Genomic DNA, 25,285 nt, shown 5'->3' with positions numbered 1-25,285 from the left:
GATTCTGAGCATTGAAAAACTTGAGAGATTACCATTGACAATGTCAGAGAGACCTGTCATTGAATGGATAATACACGGAACAATTACAATTCCGATAACAACTTTCCAGTTTAAGTATTGCCAAAAATATATACCAGCAGGCCTGTATGAAAGGTTGGGTAAAGGATACATCAAATCAACCTGGAATTTACCTTATACACACAAATGTTATAGTGAAGGGAAAAAAGAGGTATTCCTTAGTGGTAACAATTGTAAAAAATCACTAAGCGGTACACTTCTGTGTCAAGGTATTAACTTGCATGGAACCTGCAAGGGTTCATCAAATAACCTTTCATGTCACCTGCATGGCACTCCTGCAAAACAGATAGAGCCATTTTTCAGACCGCTTTCCAACGGCAGCTACGTTCTAATAAGGGATCACAGCTGTTGTGGCATGGTGCCAGGAAAAGCCTATCTCGTAACCGTTACTTCCAGGGTCATTTGCTGTATGCAAGTATTGTATCCAAACAGCAATCCAGACATGGAGGCGGCAATATGGCCTTCTTTGAATATCTCTTCTATTCGAATTGATACTTTAAGCAGAATGAAGTCTATTCTTTGAAAGACAACTGTGCCTTTAACCTCGTCCAAAGAGACGTATGATCTGCAAGTTGCAAGGACAGCTGCAGAGATACATACCCTATTATCGACAAATTGCCCCGTCCATTTCGTAGAAATGTTAAGCCAAATCTTAAACATTTCTGATACCAGTGGCATCGCACATGTATTTAAGACAATTTTTTCGGGACTTTTAGCACCCTTTGAAACAGTTCTGGGCATTTTCCCGAATTTTGTGCATTTGTTATTCGGCGGCCTGCCTCTTCTTTTAGGACTCGTAGCAGGAATTTTATTTTTGATCCTTCTTCTCCGATATGGCAAGCTAAGCCACAGACAAAACTCCAGCTACAATGGAAGAAACGATCCTAGCAATACGCTACCGAGATCGAATCACTGGAGTCCTCGGATTAGCCCGGCTAAGAGATTTGAGTGCAATCTGGTTTCTTTCATTAAGACCAATCTGGCAAGATTGCATCTTACCTGTGCTTCGATGTCTGCTATGCGGAGAAGAATGCGTGTTGGACGTCTGTCTTACACTACCATCAGCAGTACCTATGGATATCGATACTTTGTTTGGTTCGGTAACGGCTCATGCAACGTGTTGTCCCCATCGGCTACCTATTCTGATAGCGGCATTCGTTGAGACTTCACCATTACGATTAGGTGGCGGTGAAGTACGAGATGAAAGCAGCACCACACAGGTACAACCTTCTGTGAGCATTGCTGATCCAGACATCGACGATAGCAATGATTCTCACATATGCACTATTTCAGCTTTTTCGAACTTGGTTGAACTTTCACCTACTGTTGTAGACCCATTTTTCGCAAGCCTGTCTGATTTAATGTTCTCTCCTAACAACGAGAATAACTTTTAAAAACAACGAGCACACAGCTTTCCGTGAACTCTGAATTCGGCCTTCAGTTTTTGATAAACAACACTACTGAAAACATTTTGAACTATTTTTTCCCCTGAAAGCGAAATTATTTTTTCCATTTCCAAAATATTTACCTTTGTTCTGGCACATAGTACTCTGCTTAAAGTAGAACTATTCTTAGAGAACAGAGCTTCTATTTTTAGAGACACTAGAGACAATATTTTAGCTCAGCCTCTAGCACATGTACAGTATTGTATAAATATGTGATGGAATGGTCTCGACCTTCTTTTCTGTATTAAGAGCCATTTCATAAAAGTAATTTTCGCAATTCATTCAGCCAATATTTATATATGCATTTCCTGAATGATAATACTGCTTGAAAAAAGGTACAGTATAAATACTCATTTTCGTGTATTTACCATATACCATTTCAAATGCAATTTATGTATTTTGGGGTGGGTTGGAAAACACACATGCATCGTTATATGTTTAGTATTGCTTAGTATTTAGTAATGATGGACATTAATACGTGGAGTGGGTGTTGTGAATCTATCTAGGACCCTAATCAAGATATCCCTGATTCATGCCCTTATGTGGTTATAACGAAACATATCCTTATAAAGGCATAGGAATCATGTCCATATCTAGTCATAGCCCATGCAGTCCAAATACGGCAAGGCTACTCCCAAAGACTCCTAGAAAGTACAACGCGTTCTTTAAACAAACCAAGCCTCCAGCAGCCTGGGAATTCCCCCTGCTTTTGTTTTGATTTGCACAAGAACTCCTGGAGTCCAGAAAGAACTGTTAGTTCTTAATGACGTCTTATTTCCAACCTTACTTCAAAACCCGGCACCTTTCAGGTATAGATATACCGACGTTGCCTTAAGCAAACACACGGTGGTTTGGAGCAGAGCGGCTATCTACTTGCCCGACGCCCAGCTGATGCGAGTGCCGAAGGAAGCCGACTCTCCCATTTGACGCACTGAGAGAGACGCTGTCTTTTCTCCTGCCGAGAAATTCCAGCTCTGGTGTTTCCAGTCACCCTTGCGGGTTGCTGGGAGATTGAGTCCTGAGAGAGAGCTAAAAGACCTCCTTCATTCTAGAACCAAGGTACGGAGCTGATTAAAACCTTAAGAGAATTCTTAATTCAGATTCTTGGCAAAAACCAACTTAACTTAAACTGCAACTTACTTACTCCTTCCCACGTATTAGTCTTAGGTCAGGTACACAGGGTTAGGCGTATTTTAGAAGCACCAGTTGAGTACATTAGTAAATGTTTTTATGTATGTATATATTTTATCCGTTTTAAAGTATCATATGGCTAAGAAACCATATCAATGCTTTTACAGTATTATTTCATAATACTCCTTTTACTGTATGCACTTTACTTCATGATAAGTATGGCAATTGTGGCAACTCATTTCTCTTGCATGAGAAAGAAGACTGCTCAATAAATAACAACTTTTATTGAAAACGCCCATCTCTCTATTTCTCTGCACTCTGGTGAAGTTAAGCATGCACGATTGACTGAGTGAAATAGCTGTCTATTGTTTTCACACAACTCTAGAGATATACTCTTTATTCTGAGGGAGCAAAGTTGTCATGTTTATGCGGTTGTCAGAAACTAATCCCTTATTGTCTATTCAGAAAAGTTAACCCCTTCCTGTTCACTCGAGAAAGTTTCTAGTGACCACTTAGCTAGCTGGCAAACCTAATTAAGTCTAACATAATCAGTAGAGACCTAGATGACCTCAGTCCTACGTCTAAACTGCTGTTTGTGTTATTCCAATGCGCAGAGCCTATTGGGAATATAGGAACTACACTACAACCTGATGTGTCAGATTTGTAAAAGGAAGGATTGGGGGGTGATACCTGGTATTCCAGGTGTGTGATATTTCAGGGGTACTTGGAGTGATACTTGTCTTAGAGGAGAGGTTGTTGAAGGATACCTGGTATCTTGCAGGAGCTGTGCATGACAGGAAGGATGTTGAGTGATGCATGTGTTTCTCATGACACTCTCTTTCTGGTTTTCAGGCCCTCGAAGCTGTGTGGATGTTCTACATAGAGGGGACTCTATAAGCGGATGGTACACCATTTACCTGCCTGATTGCAGAGCACTGCAGGTCTACTGTGACATGGAGACCGAAGGAGGTGGTTGGCTGGTGAGTACTGGAAGGAGTGTGATGAGAAAGGGAATGAGGCTGGCGATTACCTGAAGGCATTAGTGAGTACATGAGAGATAGGAGTAAGTGAATACAGTAGGAATAAATGGGGAGAATTGCAGAGGAGTAGTCAGTTAAAAATGGTGGGAGAGCTTTGAGTACTAGAGGGAGAGCTAGTGAATGGGCTCTTGACTACTCAGTGCGGGCTTCACAGTATCAGAGGCCTGGTGAGTAATGGAGATGAAGAACTGGCAAGCACTGGAGTGTGACTCTTGAGTACTGCACAGAGGGTATGGTACTGGAGAAAATGAAATGGTGAATGATGGAGGGAGTTGCAAAGCACTGGAGGGAGAGCTGATGAGAAATGGAGGATTATTGCGCTCCTTAAGGAAGCTAGTCCGTACCGACTGAGTATAGATGAGTATTGAAGGGAGGTCCGATGAGTAAAGCTTGTTTGTACAGGAGACACGAGGGCTGGGTGTTGTGCAAAAATGTAAAGCTAATAAGTATTGGATGGTGCTGGACAATCCTGGAGGGAGGGCTGGGGTGGAATGGCGAGAGATTGGAGAGTATTGGAGTGGTAGGTAAGTACTGGAGAGGACTTTAGTTAGGGGGTCCTGAGAATTGACATGTCTGTGAAGGGCTTTTGTAATTATTGCAAGAAGAAACTGAGGACTGTGAGAACTGGAGCAAGGACTGGCTAAGTATTGGAGAGGGCTTATGAGTGATTAAGGGGGTATTTCAGTGAGTTGAGGGGTGGCTGCTGATTCTTCTTTAATCAATCAATCAATCATGCTGTACTTGTAGAGAGCAACATATCACCCATGAGGGTATCCAAGTGCTGGACTATGGTTTTCAGTCGAAGATCCAGCTGCGGAGCTTTTTCCTGAAGTCTGTTAGCGAGGTTGATATTTGGAGGTGTAGGAGGAGGGCGTTCTAGGACTTCGCTGTGAGGTTGGATAAGGAGTGTCCTCCAGTGCAGCAGTGGCAGAGGCATGCTTTCTGTGGGACAGCGAGATGGGTGGAGCTGCGGTTCGTGGAAGTTCAACCCATGGTTCATGTATGCAGGTCCTTGGGTGTGAACGGCTTTGTAGGCGTGGGGTCAGGAGTTTGAAAAGGCATCTTTTCTGGATGGGGTGCCGGTGGAGGTCTCTCAGCTGCTGGGTGATGTGGGTCCTTTTGGGCAGGTTGAGGGTCATTGTGGCAGGTGCATTCTGTATTGTCTGAAGTCTTCTCATGAGTTTGCTGGTGGTGCCTGCATAGAGTGTGTTGCCATAGTCCAGATGGCTGGTGATGAAGGCCTGCATCACTGTTTTTCTGGTGCTGATGGGGAGTCACTTGAAGGTTCTGCGGAGCATGCAGAGAGTGTGAAAGCAGGCTGAGGAAAAGGTGTTGACCGGTCATTTTATGATGAGTTTGCTGTCCAGAATGATACAGAGGAATCTCACTGTTGTTGAGTCCTATTCTGATAAGGCATTTCTTTATTAATTTCTTTGCATTTTTATAGCAATGTATGACTCACAGCTTTACCAGATGTCATGATACAAGGAGGATAGTTGGTCAACAGTTTTTCATTGAACCTAGACTAGATAAAGCTATAAAACATATTCACAAAAAAAATCCAGAAATCAGTTCGAGAGCAAAAGTACTCTGTGTCAGAGTCTGAGTGTTGTCAGGATGATAGTTTGAGTCTCCAGAGTGCTAAGTGATGGTCGCAGTAGGGTTCTGTGGCAGGTCATGGGTAGGAGCGGTGCTTGAACCGAAATGATGCTTGAATGCCACATAAGTTTATGGTACTAATAATTCATATTTCCTCAGGTTAGCGGGGTGTTCAGTGTTGTGTTGTGATGATAGCAAAGAGGTTAAATGGGTCTTTTGCTTACTGCTGATGAGTTTCTACAGTGAGCTGTTCTTGCATACCTCCAAAATGTGCAGTTAGACTTCTCTACAATTTTTTTTGATTTCTCCTCTTTATATTTTTATATTTATATTATGTTTATTAGATATGTTTCTTCACATAAAAAGTTGTTGGTTTTGTTTTGTCTAGTTTTTGTTTAGTTTTTAATGCCATTTTCACAAACAAACATGTTGATGTGTCATGTTAACAGGAAGGTGTATTTGACTTCACGGGAAAGCCACTACTATCGTACTCACCAATTGTAGCTGATTAAGGGGCAAATTAAGGTCCCCATTTGTTCTTAATTGATATGAAAGAGACAAGTGGTGTTCTTTTGAGCTTAGTGTTGTCAGGGGCATTAAAGATAGTTGTTATATTATCAATTAGAGATCTATGAAAGATCTATGAAAGATCATAGATCCATGGAAGAGTGTATGGCCTTTTATTGATAAGTTATTTTGGGTAATATCATTATTTTTTGGGGTAGGGATTACATTATCATACTACTGGCTCTCGCAAAACTATGGTGCTTGTGAAAACATAATGTACTACCCTGAACATGGTGCATAATTTTGTTTGGTTACTGCCTGTGGTGTGAGTAGCTGAGGTGAAGTCTTTCTAACAATCTTTGACTCTTTGTGACCTTGTTCTCAGCTTTAGAATCTATGTATGAAACTTTTTAGTAACAAGGATGTCAAATTAGTGTTCTGGAGCAGGCACCAACGCAAGTTGTCAACTTAATGAAGTAGGGGTATTTCTCCTAAGTTTGCAATTGTCCCAGAATAGTCTGCCTCCCAAGTGGGCAATGCACCACCCCTAGAGGACCCACATGACTATGCATCGCAGCATCCTATTTGTGTCAGACTAACTCAATGTGACACAGATAGGATGCTGCGATGCATGTTGGACATAGTGAGCTGGTCTCTGACCCTTAAATAGAGTCCCTATTTATACACTACAGTCAGTAGTGGCAAGTGACCCTGAGGTCTAGAGTGGGGGAAATATTAACCTTTGTTTGCTATGTAGACTCATTCAAGTTCATTGTCACTAACTTTATCATGAAGCATGTCCCAGCATGCTTCCAGTGACTGATAAATCAGGCTCTGTTATAGGGAGCTGAACAATTTATAAAGTTATGATGTTGTTATTGGTGGTCCTGAATGGCTTTCAAATTAGGAGCACATGCTCTGGGACTCCTGAGGGTCCTCAGGATTTGTTTTACTAATAGGGTTCAGAATGTCAATTTGGTCCAGGCAGGATGGGGCAATTGGACATGTTGCAGACAACAGAAAGTTGAAGATACTGAAAGATAAAATGGGAGATATTCTTAATTGGCGACCCCCAAAGACTCAGGCAAAAATAATGACTGCCCCAGTCTGAAAGGGCAAATACAGATACTTTGTTCAGGATATCAGCAAATTTGTGGCACATTTGTAAGAAATACGGAAGTACCAGCTGTAGATGGTAATCTGGGCATCATGTTTTCGCACTGTCTTCAAGCAATGTGAGACACTTGGTGAATCTCTTGCATTAGCAACTCCTAAGCTTGAAAAGCCTTACACAAGTCCTGGGCAGAATTCACGAATTTGTGCTATGTGGAACTCTGCAAAGTGGTTTAAAAATTCCGCAATGCTACGTGGAGTACCGCGGGTGGGCGAAGTTTCAAGGCGCACCCATCTGCAATGCCTTTTTATGTCATACGCAGCTTGGAGTGCCTCCTCGTGTTGGAAATCTCACGTGAATGGCACCACGCAGTTCACTTGGGCACCGGCATCTTGTTTTCTCAGATCTGTTCATGGTGATGGGCCTTTTTTGAAACCTTCCTAATCTTCTCAATCCTCCACCCTCCTAAATATTCTACACCTCATTATATATATTGTATTAGTGTGTGTTTTTTGTCTATGTATTTTATGTTTTGTTTTAATTTTGTCATGGTTTTTCATGAGTTTTTGTACTATTTCTCTTTCACTTCCTTATTATTTGTATTACCCTTCTTTCCTTCCTTCCTTCGTTTTTCTTTTTTTCCGCCCACGTAGTGCCATGTCAGAGCTGGGCCAACAGGGAAGCGGTGGCACCAAGCCCCCCCAAACTGGGAGCAGCTGCCTATCCTGCAGATGGCAGCACCACCATGTGGTGAAACCCGGGCAATCTTTTGTGAGGTGGAGGTGGAAGCAATAGTTTTTATTGTGCGGCGCCACCTCTCCTCCATGCTGACAGCAGGCCTAGCAGTGGGTGCCCTCTGTGGGAGTGGCTGCTGCATTGGGGGAGGGTGTATGTGGCGTGCCAACAAAATCCACTGCACTGCCCAGAAGCTGACGCGCTGCTGGGTGGATATCCTCGACCGGAGCAGGATCTGCTCGACCAGCTAGAGATTGCGGGGCTTGGTGAGTATTAATTATTTGTTATGTTTGTGTTCTACAATGCTAAAAAAAAATCTAAATAGCATGCTGCTCACTCTCAGAGGTAAGGTAAGTTTAGTTTAAATTAAGAATATTATTTATTGTTCCAGTTTGAGCTAGACAGGTGTTCAGCGCTACCCAGTTTTATTAGTGAAATCATTGAATTAGCGTTCTCTGTGACTTTCTTTATGTAACTCATATAGCCCTAAGTAGTTTCACAGTGATGTGTAGTACTAGTATGCATCTATGCATTGCAAAAGAGGGAGACTGAGTTGGTCCATCAAGGGGGTTGAGAAATGAAAATACAATAAAAGATCATTCATTGCAATGCATTAGTTCCAAATGTAGTTTTTGTTAAGGAAATTTGGAATTGGGATTTTAAGATTACTAAGGCCAACTCAACGATAGTCGATACTATTACTATAGGCACTCTTATTTAGATAAGTACAATGTTACTCCGCTTGCCTGTCATAATAATTTTGTGGAGATTAACTAAACCACTAATCTATTTTTTATTTTCTGAATCAGCACCCAAGGGCAAGAAGAAAGGCAGCGCAGAGGCGGCTCCGGGAAGAACTGGGAAGGAGGTACAGACCTCCATGGCCAATGCTGAAGGCTCTGCTCAGCCCAGTAAGCCCTAATATTTATTATTATTTCTATAACTTTTACCTCTGCCCACCATTATATGATTTTAAATGTTGCCTTGTTTTCTTTTTCATACTGTCTCCTTTTTTTCCAAACTCTCCTATCCAATTTTTGCTTAATTCCTGCTATCCCTGCATTACCTTTTTTAGCCCTGGTTGGTAAACTGCGCTCCGCTGGCGGAGTTTGCAGAGTTTTTGCTACTGTCCGCCCCACTTGGAGCACGGAGTTCAGCAAAGAGTCCACTTACGCTGCTTGGCATAGTTTATAGGCCAGGGATAAGTAATTTATTTCCATTTCTCACATAGGGCCATTAATAAATGCGGAATTAGTTACCCTTGCTCGTACTCGCAGAGGTACTGAAAGGGAATGTGAGTGTGCGCATCAAGGGGAGGTAGCTTCTCACTGAGACTCACTATGCCTGGGGAGGAGATGAAGGCAGAAACTGGATGCCAAATCCTATTATGAAGGGCAGTGCAGCTCCTGCCTAGGAGTGGGTGGGGACGTCTGTTGATTCTGGGGATGGGTGTTGAACTTAAACACATGGAACCAGGGCCTGTGAACTGGGCAGTGAAGAATGGACAGAGCGCGACGGCTGCCACAGGAAGCTGCCTTACTACAGGAGGCGGATGACATGATTTGCTTGGGATTGCTTCCCGTCATTCAATCATTTTTCTGTTTCCTCCCACACCACAACTCCCAGCATTTCTGACACATGAAGGTGTGAGTGGGGTGTTCCTGGATATGGCCTTGATAACGCCGGATTCTTATCTTATCTTACCATTAATTAAGAATCCTCGTTGACTGGATCTTTTTATCTGCTGGAAGTGCAAAAGGGTGAAACTAATACATTCACTACCATAAATATGAACTAACCAATTTAGACTCTGAAGGACCACTAACTCTGACTTACAATTTTAAGGGTTTTATTACAAAGCCAGAAATAACTGAACATACAAACACCTCATGGCGAGGTGGAAAAGATACATGGGCACTAACACAAAATTCATTCTACGAATCAACCTAATTCGGTGTAACATGAAAAGAATAAGCAGTTCTAGAAAAATGAAACAAGCAACAATTGCTCCGATGACCAAATTAGTCGTCATCAGTTACAGAAAAGAAAATTAATCAGTTAATTCTGTCCCTACACTAACACTGAGGTGCCATCCCTACTTAGCATTTCCCAAGCCAGATTGAGAAAAGGTGTCAGCTTGTGAAGACTTCCTAAGAAGTATACTCACGTTGCATGGGTCAGAAGTCAAAGCTAAGCCTTCATTCTAAGAATCGACCCCTTTTCTTACCCTCCTAATGGCCAGGCTTCTTCAGGTAGCTCCTAATTATCAGCATTCCATGAAACACTATAACAGGTCTCCTCCATACCTAACTCCTGAAACAAGTCTAGCTAACGAGAAAAATGTCCTTGCACCTGCAACGAAGAGCATGGGAACGAATTAACCTTGCACGCACAAATCTGCTGACTGCCTTCAACTGCGAGCCTTCCCAGGGAAAATACATTTCATGCCTACTCGATTTAGCTAACATAAGAAATCACGAACCGGCCTTTCCATTGCAAAAGGCGAATTCTCATTCAGGCCTTTGCTCTCCAAAGAATTATTATTATTATTGTCGGATTTGTAATGCGCATGGCTGGGAAAAGCCAGGTCTTTATGGCTTTGCGAAAGGCAAGATGATTCTGAATCCCTCTGATTGACGCAGGAAGTGAATTCCATAGTCTGGCCGCAAGCACTCTAAAAGAGCGGCCACCAGCTCTGGCTCTTAAAATCGGGGAACACACACCAGCCCTTGATCAGCAGAGCGTAAAGAACGTTGAGGAACATAGAGAGCCAATAGGTCAGCCACCCCGGAGTTAGAATCCTGTGGGCCACACATAGTGTCTTGAACTGAACTCTTTTCTCCACTGGCAACCAATGGAGTTTGGGTAGAAATTTAGACACAGAACAGGATTTAGGGAGTGCCAAGAGAATACGGGCTGCTGCATTCTGTATTCTCTGCAAACGTCGAGTGCTGGACTTATTGGCGCCTAAATAAAGAGAGTTGCCGTAGTCCAATCTAGATTAGAGGGTAGCCTGCACAATGGTCTAACAAATTTTAGAATCAAAGAAGCCAAGTAGAGGTTTTAGTCCTCGCAGGAGCCCAAAACAGGTCCCTGCTACTGATTTTGATTGGGTCAAAGGAGAGACCACTGCTAAACCACACACCGAGATTCTTAGCTGCCTCTTTGGGCCAGGGTGCTGGTTTTAGTTGATCTGGCAATATTGCTCAGACCACATATCATGGTCCCTCCCAAACAGCAGAATTTCTGACTTACTGGCATTAATCTGTAAATAATTTGAAGCTATCCAATCCGCAATCACCATCAAGTTCTCCTTAAATTTCACAGGGTTGTGGTTCCATTTCTTTGAAAAGGCGATAACCAATTGGGTGTCGTCGGCGTACGACACCAACGACAACCATCTGCTTTTAGCCACCGCAGCTAGGGGTTCGATATATATATTAAAAAGTAAGGGGCTCAAAATTGAGCCTTGTGGCACCCCGTGTTGCAAGGTATAAACCCGAGAGCGAAATGGGGGCACCAGGACCTGAAAAGATCTACCCTCAAAAAAGGAAGGCAACAAGGCTAAGGTCGATCCCTTAATTCCTATTTCCTGGAGGCGACTTAAAAGTATCACGTGGGAGACAGTGTCAAAGGCGGCACTTAAGTCCCAAAAAAACAAGCCTGCGGAGTTTCTGACACCAAGGTTACCACGGATTTCTTCCGTCACTGCCAGCAGAGCAGATTCGGTACTGTGGCGGGACCTAAAACCGTTTTGTGAGGAGTCTAGAATATCATTTCTCTCAATAAACTCAGAAAGGATGGTATTTACGTGAGATTCTACCGTCACACATTAATAAACACATTAATAAACATTACATCTATAAGCATTACATTTCTTCACCTTTAAGGCACATTTAGGTGTCTCTACAAGTGCAGACTTTTATGGTGCACATTTAAATCTAATGCACCAAATCGCACATGAGCTAATTCATTAAGCATTTTGCAATACATGGTTATTTAAATGTCATTTTACCCCTTCAGCTAGGACGATCTAATTTCCCAGAATTACACATACATTTTCATTATTACGTTCACATTTTCTAATGATTATACTTAGTTTAACGCAGAATATGTGTGGGTGCGGACTATCTGTGATTATGATGCACCCCTACAATTTTCAGAATATCAAGACGCTCTATCAGCCTGTAGGGAATTAGTAATGGTGGTGTAGCCCTGCTGTTGGCTGGGCAGTGGGCACCCAACTCTGTGAAGTAAGCCAGTACCAGGGACCGGATGATGTAGCTGTCATTTGAAGTCGGTAAGGAGCACACTTGGGGGTTAATGCCTTTGCCGCAAAAGTGTACGAACGTGCATTATAGCTCAGCGGGTTAGTGTACCTGTGTGAAGGTTAAAGTGATGGATGAGCTGATAATTGATAGGGCTGAAGTATGCATGCCCTCTGGAAGGTCGCAGTTGAAAGTGCCACACAACCAATCTCCAACAAGCTAATGTTAGGAGGGCTATTATAAAACAGACTAAGGGAATTATACAAGGGCAAGAGACATTGCCCTTCATTGCGGTCTGTGTCTCTGCAAAAAGTGAAACTCCATCACGTGCGGAACTCTGCGGAATTCCAGAGTTTTTCAGCAACTTCACTTCAAGTAACTCAAATTCAATAATCATCATCATCATAATCCATTACGAAACATTTTTGATTGGTTTGACTACCGGCCTGTTCTAACATTGTCAGTAAACAAAATGCCCTGAGTGATATTTTTGAAATGATACTGAAGTGCTAACTGAACTATAGTGATGTATTGCAGTTGTATTTTTTCCATTCCAAAATTAAGGGGAGGCGTATCTGACATCTAATGAATGTATAATGTTTTTTCTAGCCACTCAAATCACCTGTGCCACTGACTCAGGTGCCGCTGCAGGCAGAGCAGGATGAGAGTCAGTTGGAGGGGGAGAAGCAGCTGCAGGGATGGGCGGTTGTATGTCACATTGCTTGCTTATTGACAATTACTATTATACTCACTAGCTACAAGGGCTTCATTGTGACACGTGATCGTGAACCCCCCACTTTACCAGCTACAGCGTTGAGCGAGTCATGGCCTCTTCTATCTGCAACTCAGCAAAAAATCACATAATGAACGCTATAAATTATCGCTTGATAGAAACAGGCAAGAACGGAAGGTTAAAGAAAAGATGAATGAAATGGTATATGAGTGAAAGGATGCATGAGTGGGTGAAAGGATGCATGGCAGGTGGAGAGCAGTGCATCATTAAGTGTTTAGGCAGGCGAAGTAACGATATGCCTTGGCAGTCCGGTTTACTGGCAAGGTGTTGGTTTGGCTGCCTCGGTGCAGTGCAGAAAGCAGCAAGGAAGTGACAAGATGGTAGCGGTGAGGAGCGGGGCTGTAGAGGTGGTGTAGAGGAGGTGGAGAGGCTGTGGCTGAGCAGAGTAGTGTGGCGGAACATTGAGGGGAGGTACATCAGCTTTGCAGAGGCAGCGACGCGCTCACACCCCACTGCCTCTCTCATGAGCCTCTTGTGATGATCTTCACTCATGCCTCACTGCCCCTGCCGTCTCTGTATAGACAGTGCTTTCCCGCTGCCTGAATCAGTTACTGTGGCCAAAACAACCTCCGCGGTCCCCCAGTGGGCTCTAACCACCTAGCCTGTACTGCACTTGCACCAGGGGACAAGCACAACAGCTCTAGTCGGCTGCAGCTAAGTGTGTATCATGCCCCCGGCAGAAATTGCCCTGCTAGAGCTCGATGCGGCTTGCGGGAGGTCGCTCGTGTGCCTCGCTCACCACTGGAGTCCTGAAACCCAGCAACCTGAAGCCTGGGCACAAGACCACAAATTCAGGAGCTCAAGGGCAGCTTATGGACCATCATAAATCATCTGCCATCACTCTACCATAGCCCGAGCAATCAGAAGCCTGGCCACAAATATATCAATTCAGCAGCTTAAGGTCAGCTTAAGGTCCATTAAAAATCACTTGCTGTCACTCTACCATTGCCCAAAAAGAAAAAGAAGAAAGTTCCAGCCCAACTAGCACAGCAAGCCTCCCCACCAATTCAACTAAAGGCATAATCATTAACAAAATTGATTTCCGGGTCCTCACAGCTCATTAATCAGATCTCGCAGGTCCAATGTCTAGCCCAGCTTGGGAGGAGCCCCAGGAGACATTAATATAAAGCCCCCCGATGGCTCGAAGGCAATATCCACACCTGGTCCAAGTTTCAAGAAGAACTGCAGGAAAGCCACAACCAACAAGAAGCCACTGATCAATGACTTCTTCATTAAAAGAATGCCACCATCCCATCCCCCTAATGTATCCCCAGCACAAATCCCTGGGGCTACAAGAGATGCACTAAACAAGATGGATGAGATTGACAAATCACCCATGACCAGTCAAAATAACGCCTCAAAGTCATCCAACCTGAAGGTTCAAAGAGAGGCCTCTTCCATAATTGAAATTTCCTTTCAAAGCCCATCAGACAGTATCCTCGCTGGACTTAACTTTACATCAAATTCAGAAGGCAACACATCTGGTGCTAGTATTAAAGCATTACAGGTTAAAGCCTTACATCATCAAGGCCAATCTAACTCCTTAATGCACTTGAAGCCGTCACTCACAACCACTGCTCAAATCCATAATGACTTATTATAGGAAAGCAGGCACTAGCATGCTGGAGGTGGGCAAGAGTAGGACCATCGCCACCCTAATAGAACCAACAGGCATCGTGAGGGAACTAAAATCAAGAACCCGCAAACAAAGCATCTTTCGATGGGAGCCATTATGAACTTTCAATAAAACAGTTTAAAACAGGATAGTGACAGTCAACCCAGTTGCGCCCCCACATCTAGAATCCCCTTAAATGACGAAGCAACAGCAATCTAAACATGCACCAATATACATCGCAGTGGAACCGGTAGTGTACCCAGTTCTACCAAACTGGTACTTACACCACAATGCAGTTGAGAGGGTAATCATGACAGATTCAACCTCTCTAACCTATTAAGTCTATTCAAAGTTATCCCAAACTTGTCTAAAATAATCACAGAGGACAATTTGAGTATAGAATTGAAAACGCTGTTGGAGCGCACTAAGAGAAGAGAGTCTACAGTAATTCCAATAGAAATCACTCCCACTGGCATAAAGAATCATGAGCAACAAAAACAACCTTTGAAGACTGGGGTTTAGGGATTTCCAGACTTACAACTCCCAAATATCAATTTTCTCTGGAACCCCAAAAAGAGCTACCAAACTCACACACAACCACTTACAATATTTGAAGGGATGCAGGGCTCTCCCAAACTACCCCAACTCAGGGCCATCCTAGTATATCACCACAGTACATAAACATATGGGGCCCAATTAGAAAAGTTACAATGGGACGCACAGAGGGAAATAGCGAATTGGACTGGAGATGGTTAGCTCCTACTCTATCTAGCAATGCACAAAATTATTCCTAGGATTAGCAAACACCCCGCTGACGGTAATACTAAAGATACTCTCATGGAACATAGCTGGATTGTCTAGAATATTCAAATCACCCATCATAAGACCTTTGGTTGCAACTTTTAACTTACTCTGTCTACAGGAAACCTGGTAATTAAGTCCAACAATTATACCAGGCTTCAACAAAATCCATCTTCCAGCAAACAAAAATAACATATTTGGAAGACCATCTGGTGGCCTCTCAATATACCTTAGCATCATTTTAGAGTTAAAAGTAAAATAACTCCCTGCCGAGAATTGCATAATACAAGCCAACACATTGGAAGGCACACACATTACAGATCACAAGACAAGACTCTTTGATCAACCTACATTTTAACAGGTTTGGTTCAGAACAGGCAAACAAGTTGACATATCTATGCAACTCACTAAATGGTGCTCTCTGTAACCATGCTTACCACAAGATAATAATCTGTGGTGACTTTTACTTCCATTACCTAGGGGCTCCAATGCCCAAACACACTCTAGTGAGTATGCTGCTAAACCAGTTACAGAGCCTATTCAATTGATACATTCTTAAATATATCCAGCATACACTAGAACACAGGACAGCAAATTTACAATTTCCCAAAACTTTTAGGAGTAAGCACACTGGACTATGTGTTCACCATGGGCAATATCATAGAGCAGTTGAAGAGTTTCAAAATTCCCTTACTTCAAGAGAGTGACCATCTCCCACTCTGCTTGGAGCTACAATATAAGACAGTGAAGCAGGACCACCAAAAGACAATTGGCACCTAAAAAGGAAATGAAAAAACATGATTAATTAACCGAATCAAATTGGGCCCAGTCCCCTTGGAAAAATTAAAAACCTGGAAATCCACCAGTCGCTTAACGTTACAGATGCAAAATGAAAAATTCTACTAGAACACTGGGACACCGTCATTAACAATATCCAATCACACAGGTCCAAGGCAAGACACCTTAATCAAAAGTATCCTGCAATAGTAAGCAAGCAGAAGATTGCCAGGACCCTGAGATTATTTAACAAGATGCTTAATTATCACCTTAAAATTGACTTGCATCAAAAATTGAAGGAACGACTAAAATCACACAAGCGGCTAGTTTGGTCCATTATGCAAGAAAAAAGTGATAGAATGGCTACACGTAAACCCTCCTCTAGGCAAACACTGCCATGCCAAATTGTTGACCTACATCAAAAATAAAATATTCAAAGACAGCTCACGTACCAACGCAATAGAAGATGTGCAGTGGACACAGCACATAAACAAATTGTATGTAGCTAAAATTCCTAGCGCTCCACTTTACTGCCATCTTAGTATAGACCCTGAGGTGAATAGCAAAGTTTTACAGCAAAACTAACCTCTAACACCTTGAAAAAAATCAGAACTGGGGAGCTCCAGGCCTAAATGGCATCTAAACCCACCTTTTTAAGAATGACATGGATAAATGGACTTCTATGCATCTCCCATTATACCTCACGTTCAGATACTGGGCACATTCCCGAAAGTTGGAGAGGCTCTATATTACACCCAATATTTAAGAAGGGTGACAGAATGAATCCAGGGAACTACCTCCTTATCGCTCTTCTTGATATCTAAACCAAGGGTTATGCCTCACTCCTCCTGAAAGATCTGGAGACCTGGGCGGAAGAAAACAAACTGATCCCATTTTGTCATACTGGCTTTAGGGCAAACTCATCAACTACTGACAAAATTGTGGCCATATCCTTTTTAATTCAACAAATCCTAAACTACAATTTTCATCCTTTATTTACATGTTTTAATGATTATTCATCTGCCTTTGATTTAGTGGACAGGAACAAATTGTGGCAGAAAATACAGAATTGGGTCATTCCAAATAATCAGCTGCAGGCAATAATGTCATTATACACCTCAACTTGGGTGATGATTAGGATTTCTGAAACATTCACAACAGGGAAAACACCGAAAGACAGAGAATAAAAGGAAGGGTGTGTTCTGACCCCTCTTTTATTTAATCTGTACACAGCTGACTTGTTTTGGCCTTAAAACACGAAAATTGGATTCCACCAAAAATCGGGACATCTAAGATCACATTACTACAATATGCTAACAATAAATTTTACTAGACCATTCACAAATGGGAATTCAAAAAACCCTGAACGCCCTTCATAAATATCATGAAGCAAATATAAATATTGTCAACGAAACAAAGACAAAAATTGTAGTCTTTGAACGAACAAACAAGAAAGCAAACACCGTTTGGAGTCTGCGCTCCTTAAAAGTCCAAAGGATAACCATCTACAACTATCTGTGCGTTTGGCTGTCAGCAAATGAAGGAACTAAAACTCATTTGGGCCACCTTAAAACCAAGTCTGCACTGATCACCATAAGATTAAGCCAATTCAATACAATTTTAGAGAGCCCGTCAATAATACCAATTCGATGGGTTCTCCAGGCCTCCCTTTTACCAGCGCTCAGCTATGGCCACAAAGCCTTTCCTGACAAAACACTTGACAAGTTTCAACTCCAAGCATATAAGAGAATTGTAGACTCCCAAACCACACAAGAGGTTACATGATCAGATTAGAATCTGGTTTGAAGGCGCAAATGTGGTCTAACATTGGTGCTTTCTTAAAATATTACTCCAGGATTGTTAAAGCACCACAGAACACCTTGAACTCCATCAGATTTTCAACCTAAAGATGAACCCTTGGTCGAATTTTTTAAACAAATCAGTGGACACAGTCCCAAATGTTTTTGTCAGTGCTAAGCAACAAACTCTTTTCACATTCGGCCTTTAATTTTTTTTTAAAAAGGCAGATAAAAATGCAGTCAATGCTATCTGATTTGCCCAAATGAAAGTGAAAGAGCTCTCTGGTATTTGATGCAGTGGTCACATGATACGACTCCCACGAACAGCCTTATATGAGACCACAGTTATACCTCTGGTGCTCGATTGGAAAGACATGCTTAAAACAAATCATGGTTGCAAGATTGATGTGCCTACAGACTAAAGAGATGATCCCAAAATGGTATTCCCTTTCCATGATAGTCAAGTCATGAGACTCTATCTTTCACTGGATTGAGTGGATATCTATCCTTGGGTATTATTTATGACTCCCAAATTTCCATGGGAATTATTTTAAACTGATTTTATCCACACTTGCAACTATCACAAAATGCATTACATGTATAGTTTGCAGAGCCATGCCACTTTTCCACACCAATGATCAGGTTTCAGCTTTGGCTATGTCCACAAGCTTGCCATTTTTATGGCACCTATTTAAATGTGGCTTAGCATGTGTACATCCTTGAGCCTGTTTATGTCAGTGATAGCAACTTTTACAGTCTTCTCACTTGATAAAACCAGATTTATATTTAAGCTTTTGTACACACATTGTAATGATTTGAAATAATTATGCGATAAAAGAATATTGACCGACGCATGGATGGGTATTGGGTAAATGGATGGATGGGCGAAAGGATGGCTGAAAGAAAGGGTGGATATTGAATGGATGGATAATGGATTTGGACATTTTTAATGAAAGACTGGATGAGAGAAAGTAAAGCTTAAATCATGATGGCGATGGGTGAATATAGAAGAATGAAAATATGAATCACTAATTACTTGGATGAAAAAACAAAGGAGGTCTTCTGGAAAGGTGCATGCTGCTCACTTCTTTGTTTGCTTTGTTTTATGGTTATCAAAGTTACGGTTCAAAATGGAGGATATTAACATTTTTGTTTTAATCCCTTGACTCACTGTATTTGTTAAGTGAGGCAGAAATGTATCCCACCCATCATCATTCATCACCCCCTCCCGGCCCATGGCATTTCGCCACCCATGACCAAAGTGCAGTATGGTTCGATTCGTGACTGCAGTGGTTGCTGTGCAATGTGTGTCTGCTTCAGTTAATGTATCATTTACAAATTTTTCAGTGCTTTGCAAACTGAACACACAAGGTATGTTTCCCTTCGCCCATTCAGTTGCCTCTTAGTGCTTCACTCCTTTATTCTTTCCTAAATTCTTCGATCCCAGCCTACCAAAAAATATAAAAATATGGGATAATCTGTGACGAACATGCGAAATACAATCTATATAGCCCATTCTTTCCCTGTAGTGTGTTGCATCATTTTCCCCACTGTCTACTTAGGGCAGACAGGATACAATATCTGTTTTTTATATGTGACATGTGTGACGTAGTATCTTATTTATTATTCAACTGCCTCTTTGGAGTCAGGATAGAAAGTGAAAGGCATTTGGAGAAGAACAGGGCCATTGGAATTAAAGATAGATCATTGTCAACTACAGCTGCCCCAGCTGCAGATAATAGAAAAGTACCTGATGCACTGGCGAGCATGCCTCCATTAATTTAGCACAACAAATTATACTCCATAGTGCATAATGCCTTACTCATTAATGAGAGGTAATTTATTTTTATTTTTCCACTTAAAGTGCCTGTTTAGTTACTAGAAAAGCCTTTAAAAGAAATAAGAGAAATCACAGTTTTTCTGTGTTATTCTGCCTTAATTCTTTTCTTTTCTGCCAGACAGTCAGTGCTTTTTATGTGAGACATGCGTGGATAAAAATAAAATTGGCCTTATGACTCACCTAATCATTTTCACATCAAATTCCAATGTCCCTAGGGGATCAGCAATATTTTGCTACTGTGTCGCCCACTGCTTGAGTTTAAACAAGTGTTTGCATAGAGCATTGTTTACAATTTGTCTTTTTTCTTTTTCTTTTTCTCAATATAGCTGCTCCTGCTGGTTTACCAACACCACTCACCAGGCAAGAGACAGCAGCCCAGTGGCGGCTGCAGAAGCTAGAGACCATCCAGTCCGAAAACTGGTGGCTTGTGGCCCTTGAGGATAAAGAGGCGGAAGTAGCTGCCTCTGACCCAGGCCCCAGTTCAGCAAGCCAGCCCCAGCCTCCGGCTCTTACATTGTCAGCACACCCGCCAGCTGTCAGGGGCCCTTACTGCCACTGCTGCCACCCCTCCCGCTTGGAAAGGAAATTCCAGCATTGCCTCCTGCAGCGGCTCGACTGCATTGACAGCCAGCTAGGGAGTAAAGAACAGAGCCTGGACCAGCTGAGTCCAGACCCAAATGGGCAATGCCCTCTTCTAAGTCCTTTTTATATTTTGTTTTGTGGGAGGGAAATGTTGTAGGTTGAGAGTGTAGGAAGGGAGTTGGGACTGGGTTTTTTTCTTGGACGTCTTCTTGAACATTGGTTGGTGATAGGTCAATTTGTTTGAGGAGAGGTGTGGGGTATTGTTGGTGGAGAAGGTGGGGTTTTTTGTAAAAAATTAAAGGGAAAAATTATGTTACCACACTTTATGCCTGAAGTAGTTTATTTGTGTTTTACCTTTACTTTACACAGCTGCGTTTTTGTGCAGCCTGTTTTCTTATTCTGTTTATAAAAGTGTATACTGGTTAGTTATAGTTAGTTATAAGCACTTGTCGTATTACCCTCTGCAACTATCTTGCAGCCATGACCTATATTGCCTACAACAACCTTGATAAATGGTTACTTATCTTCATTAGAAGTTAGTTGCTTACATACTAACTTAACTAGTTCACTTCACTCCATAGTTCTGTTACCTGAATATAGATTAAGCAATAACAAAAAAGGCATCACAACTTCGAAAGCGAGGTCCCACTCCCACCCAGGTGAGCTCCGAATGTATAGTTATAAGGAGTATCCATCGCAGGCATCTAAATTGACATTAAACACTGATTTAGTGGGTTACATGTTATATGATAGCTTTACAAAGAATTTAGACCAGACTACTACATGACACCACAAAGAATACCTGATAGAGGTGATATACAAAAGTAGCAATATTGACTTCTTCTGAACAATGGGGAGCTAGCATTTAATTAAAACTAAAGTTATGAAACCCTTGAGTCATAAAAAGTGGACTCAAAGTCTGGAGTGGAAAAGGTTAGTCATTTATGCAACACAAGGTCTGAATGATGATTCTGATGAATGATGTTCTTCTACATCTAAAATATGGAACACTTTTATGTGTGTGTGGGTAAATGGGGCCATTGTGGGCTATTGTTTTGGTAAAATAAGATCATACGGTGAGTTGGTGTTGCTTTCACCACATCTGCTCCACCAAGTGTGTGATCCATTTATGGTGTAAATTAAGTCACAACTCAATAAATCACACAGCATGGGGGAAGAGGGTTAGGGATTTGATGAATGGATGGGAAAGGGGATTTGGGAAACGTATGACAAAGACAAACACTACACAAGACAATATTCATCTGGGAGATGAGCAGCACATCATCATCATCAATCTATTGTGGAAGGAAACAAAGGAATTAGTATGACACAGTACAGTTGAATGCATTGCACACAGCCCTTCTGCCCCAGAAATGAAAGCTATCAGATATCTAGATATTCTGTATTCTAGGTTTGAAAAATCAAATTATGGAGAAGTGAACCCACCCATTTCTAAAAATATGGTTGTTAAAAAAAATTGAAACTGTATTGCCAAATTGGGTGATGCATCTGTATTCTCCTTGGTAATGGCTGTCACTCGTGGCTGCATATCTAGACCAGTCCGGTAGGTAAGCAGGAGTGTTGAGCTCCGCTTTTGCCTTTTGTTCATGCAGAAGACAAGAAGGCCTGAGGATTGTAAAGCATAAACTATATTGTAGAGTCAAGGAGAAAGACAGAAGGAAGGTAAGCTTAATGAGGAGTGTACCAAGAAGACTCAGAGGCAGAGCAAAAAGCAAGACGGCTCGGAGTTTCACTTTTGCCACCAGTACAACACACACACTCAGCAGCATTTCCAAATCAACACACTTCTCTCCATTCCACATTGCTGAGTGCAAGGCCTCAGCGTCATGGTTTTCCTTTGAAGTCGATAACTTCCTCCTTCTAACTGGTGATGAGATAGCCCAGTCTTAGTCCTTACATCCTCTTCCTGACTCTCTGTAACTCCATCCAATCCCAATCCGAGTAAGATAGACGTGTAGTTCACTGTTGTTGAAGAACAAGTTGAGAAACAGAATTTCAGTATTTTGTTTAGGTTTGTGTTTGGTAACTGAAGTGACTGGTCTGGTCTCTGAAGAACCAGAAAAAAGGAGTGGACCCTGCAAGTAATTCTCGCTAAGTGTGAAAAGGTTAACCACCTTCAAGAAAATGATCACCTATCAGGCCCCAAACATTGCAAATCAATGAAATCATGTTTACAAATTAGTTGAACACCCTCCCTCGCTGTCTGCCACTACATGATTCATCAATCATCACTCACAATCACTCAATATTATATCACTCATTGGTGCAATAGCTACCTGTTCCAGTCCAACCACAGTGGTAGGCACAATTCTATCTCACCTGTGATGCAAGCAACACATTGGAATTTGGCAGCCCTGTAAATCAAATGATCTTCAGGGGCAGCCCTTCTAGGAGGGGAGTGGGCCATACAGGGACATTTTTTACTAAATAAGTTTGTAATGGCCAATCACCTTGTGAAAATATGATCACCCATCAGACATCAAATATTGCAATTCATCAAAATCAAGTTTACTATTAAGTGAACACCCTCCATCAATGCCTGGCACCTAATAAATCATTAATCATCACTCACTCATTGTTGCAATAGTTGTAGTTACCTCATCAAATCCAAACCAGGGTAAGTTAGGTAGTAGGTACACAATTGTACCTTTGACACAGGCAGTACATCAGAATTTGGTATTGGCACTCTTGTAAATCTACACTTTTCTGGGACAGTCCTGTTAAGTGATGTAAAAAAGGATAGGCATGTGAGGAAGGCAGACATTGTCTCCAAAGTCATGAAGGCATTGTAGAGGCTTCTTCACTGCACACTGATCTAACTGCAATTCTGCCATATATGTGACTAAAAAAGATGGGGCAGCATAAATCTGACACAAAAAGAATGTTCCACTAGCTGCTTTTATGTTTTTGCAAAGAAAGACATTCAACGAGAAATAATTAAAAAGCCCTCTGTTGACATTGAAATACTCAGCCCATGAAGTAGTGTTGGTCCTCAAACTCAGGTGGTTCACCTAGAAGTTGGTCAGCTAACAACATGATTCTGACCAATCCTCCTCCTCCTCTTGTGCTGTTTCAGGGATGGTGTAATTGTGTGGTATTAAATGTGGTTAATTTTGATCATGGTCAATCTCTCCATGTTTTGAGGAGAAAGACTGGTCCTTCTCACTGTAAGAACTGTACCAGCTGCATGGAAAACATGCTTAGCAGATGCACTGTCCATAGGATAAGCCAGATGAGTTATTGTCAGCCTGCTGAGTTGTGGCCATTGACAGAACTTCCCATACCAATACATCAATGAGTTTTGATCCATATAGACGTCTTTTGTATCATCCGGAGACATCATATGAATGGTCATTGGTGCTTGCTGCCACTTGTTCAACCTCTTTTGCCATCACCTCTGCACTGAACTTAAACCCTGCCATTTGATACCAATCCAATGCAGAGGTTAGGTCTGATACTTCTGTTGCTATTGTTGCCGGTATTCTGGCTGATGGTGTTGGCTCGTGTGAGACAAGACTGCCCTCTCTGGAAGTTGAAGGAGGCACCCCAGAATTGCAGAGTGGGACTCTAAGTTCCAGCCGTTATTCTTCCAGGTCTCTGGCATGCTCTACAATCGACCTCTTGTATTTTAAAACATCCCGTTCAGTAAAAGGAATGAAAGTGGGAAGAAGTTTTTTGTATCATGGGTCAAGTAGTGTGGCACAGTTGAACTCTTTGGAAAAGATGATGTCATGTTGCAGCCTTGTTTAACAAGCCAAGAAAAGGATTACGTTCTCAACCAAGGCATGTGCTTCTGTGTTTTCATTCAGAGCTGCGAGTGTAAAACTTTCAGGCATTGTATTGTCCACCTTGCTAACTTCCAGTGTGAAAACCTGAAAAAGGAGTAGAATCTGTGTCAGGCATTTAACCAAGCCTTTTTTATTATCTGAATACATGGTCATAGCTTTCCTAAGTGCATCCCCTCTTTGAGTGACATAGTCATTAATCTGTTTGTACTGCTCAAACAGACGTTGCAACATGTAATAGGTTGAGTTTCAACGTGTTGGCATCTCTTGTATCAAGGCTTGAAATGGTAATCTATTAGCACGCTAAATGATCCACAACTGCTTCTGGGCTTTAAAAGAATGGCTGAAATGAGTGCAGATTCTTCTGCAGGTAGCCAGTTTGTTGCTGACTATGTCTTCTTTTTTTAGAAAGTATTGCACCGCCAGGTTGACGCAATTGCCCAAACACAGGACCCTGAATTAGCCAACATCTGCCATGGCCTTGACTATGTTACTGCCATTGTCTGTTACAACAAGGCCCATTCTGAGACCTCTGGGTTGCAACCATTCAGACATCTTGTTGTTACATTTGTCCAAGGAGTTTGCAGCTGTATGTGATTTCTCCATGGTGAGCAGGGCTACTGTTGCATACCACTGAACGCTCTTAAAACTTACTTTTTCATTGTGAAGACCTGTAGATAACTTTTGCTTTATCCCTACAATGGAGATCCAGTGTGCAGTGATGCACATGTAATCAGTTACCTGACAACTGGTCCACATGTCTGTCGTCAGGTGAATAGTGTGAACAAAACTTTACTGCAAAGTGTTTCCAACCAATTGCAGCACATCGTGACGCAGCACCGTAAATGCAATTTTGGCAAAATAGGTCTGACTTGGAACCTTCCATTCTGGGCAGATGGTTGCCACAAAATCTAGGAATCCCACTCCTACCACAATAGAAAAAGAGGGAAGTCCAGCGCTAAAATTTTCGCCATCTTCCCATTTTGCAAAGATGCTATTGGGTGGTTGCGTTCATAAGGCCCCTCCTGCCTAAACATGCCCGTAATAGTAGCCTGTATCATCTTCTTTTCTAGAGCCACTGATGCAGGCTACTTTTGAGAAGTAGGTGTAGGTAGACTCAGTGTGTGTCGTGGTGGGGCAGTCACCTAATGCTGTGATGTCTCCATCTGACTCTGCGTCTTCTTGTGTCATTGGTGAAGTAGCTGAGGCGGGTACACTGTTGGAGACAGGGCTGCTTAGAGTGAGGATGTCACCCTCTTCTTCCTCATCATCACCTCTCACCATGACTGGACTTGTAGCTGATGTTCCCCAGCTCTCCTCACCTTCCCCACCATGACCACGTTCATCAATTGTTT

General features: G+C 42.2%; 1 protein-coding gene across 1 annotated transcript in view; it reads left to right on the top strand.

Annotated features, from left to right (window-relative positions):
- The window catches only part of LOC144823347 (ficolin-2-like), a 445,006-nt gene that overhangs the window by 227,808 nt on the left and 191,913 nt on the right, over positions 1-25,285 (top strand). The window contains exon 5 of the mRNA XM_078681813.1: positions 3,507-3,634. Within this exon, the coding sequence (XP_078537939.1) occupies positions 3,507-3,634 (128 nt within the window). The remainder of the gene's footprint in view (positions 1-3,506; positions 3,635-25,285) is intronic.

This window comes from Lissotriton helveticus, chromosome 3_1 (assembly GCF_964261635.1).
Source record: "Lissotriton helveticus chromosome 3_1, aLisHel1.1, whole genome shotgun sequence".
NCBI classification, from domain to species: Eukaryota; Metazoa; Chordata; class Amphibia; order Caudata; family Salamandridae; genus Lissotriton; species Lissotriton helveticus.
The sequence above is the reverse complement of the archived record's forward strand: the minus strand, read 5'-3'. Positions and strand labels throughout refer to the sequence as shown.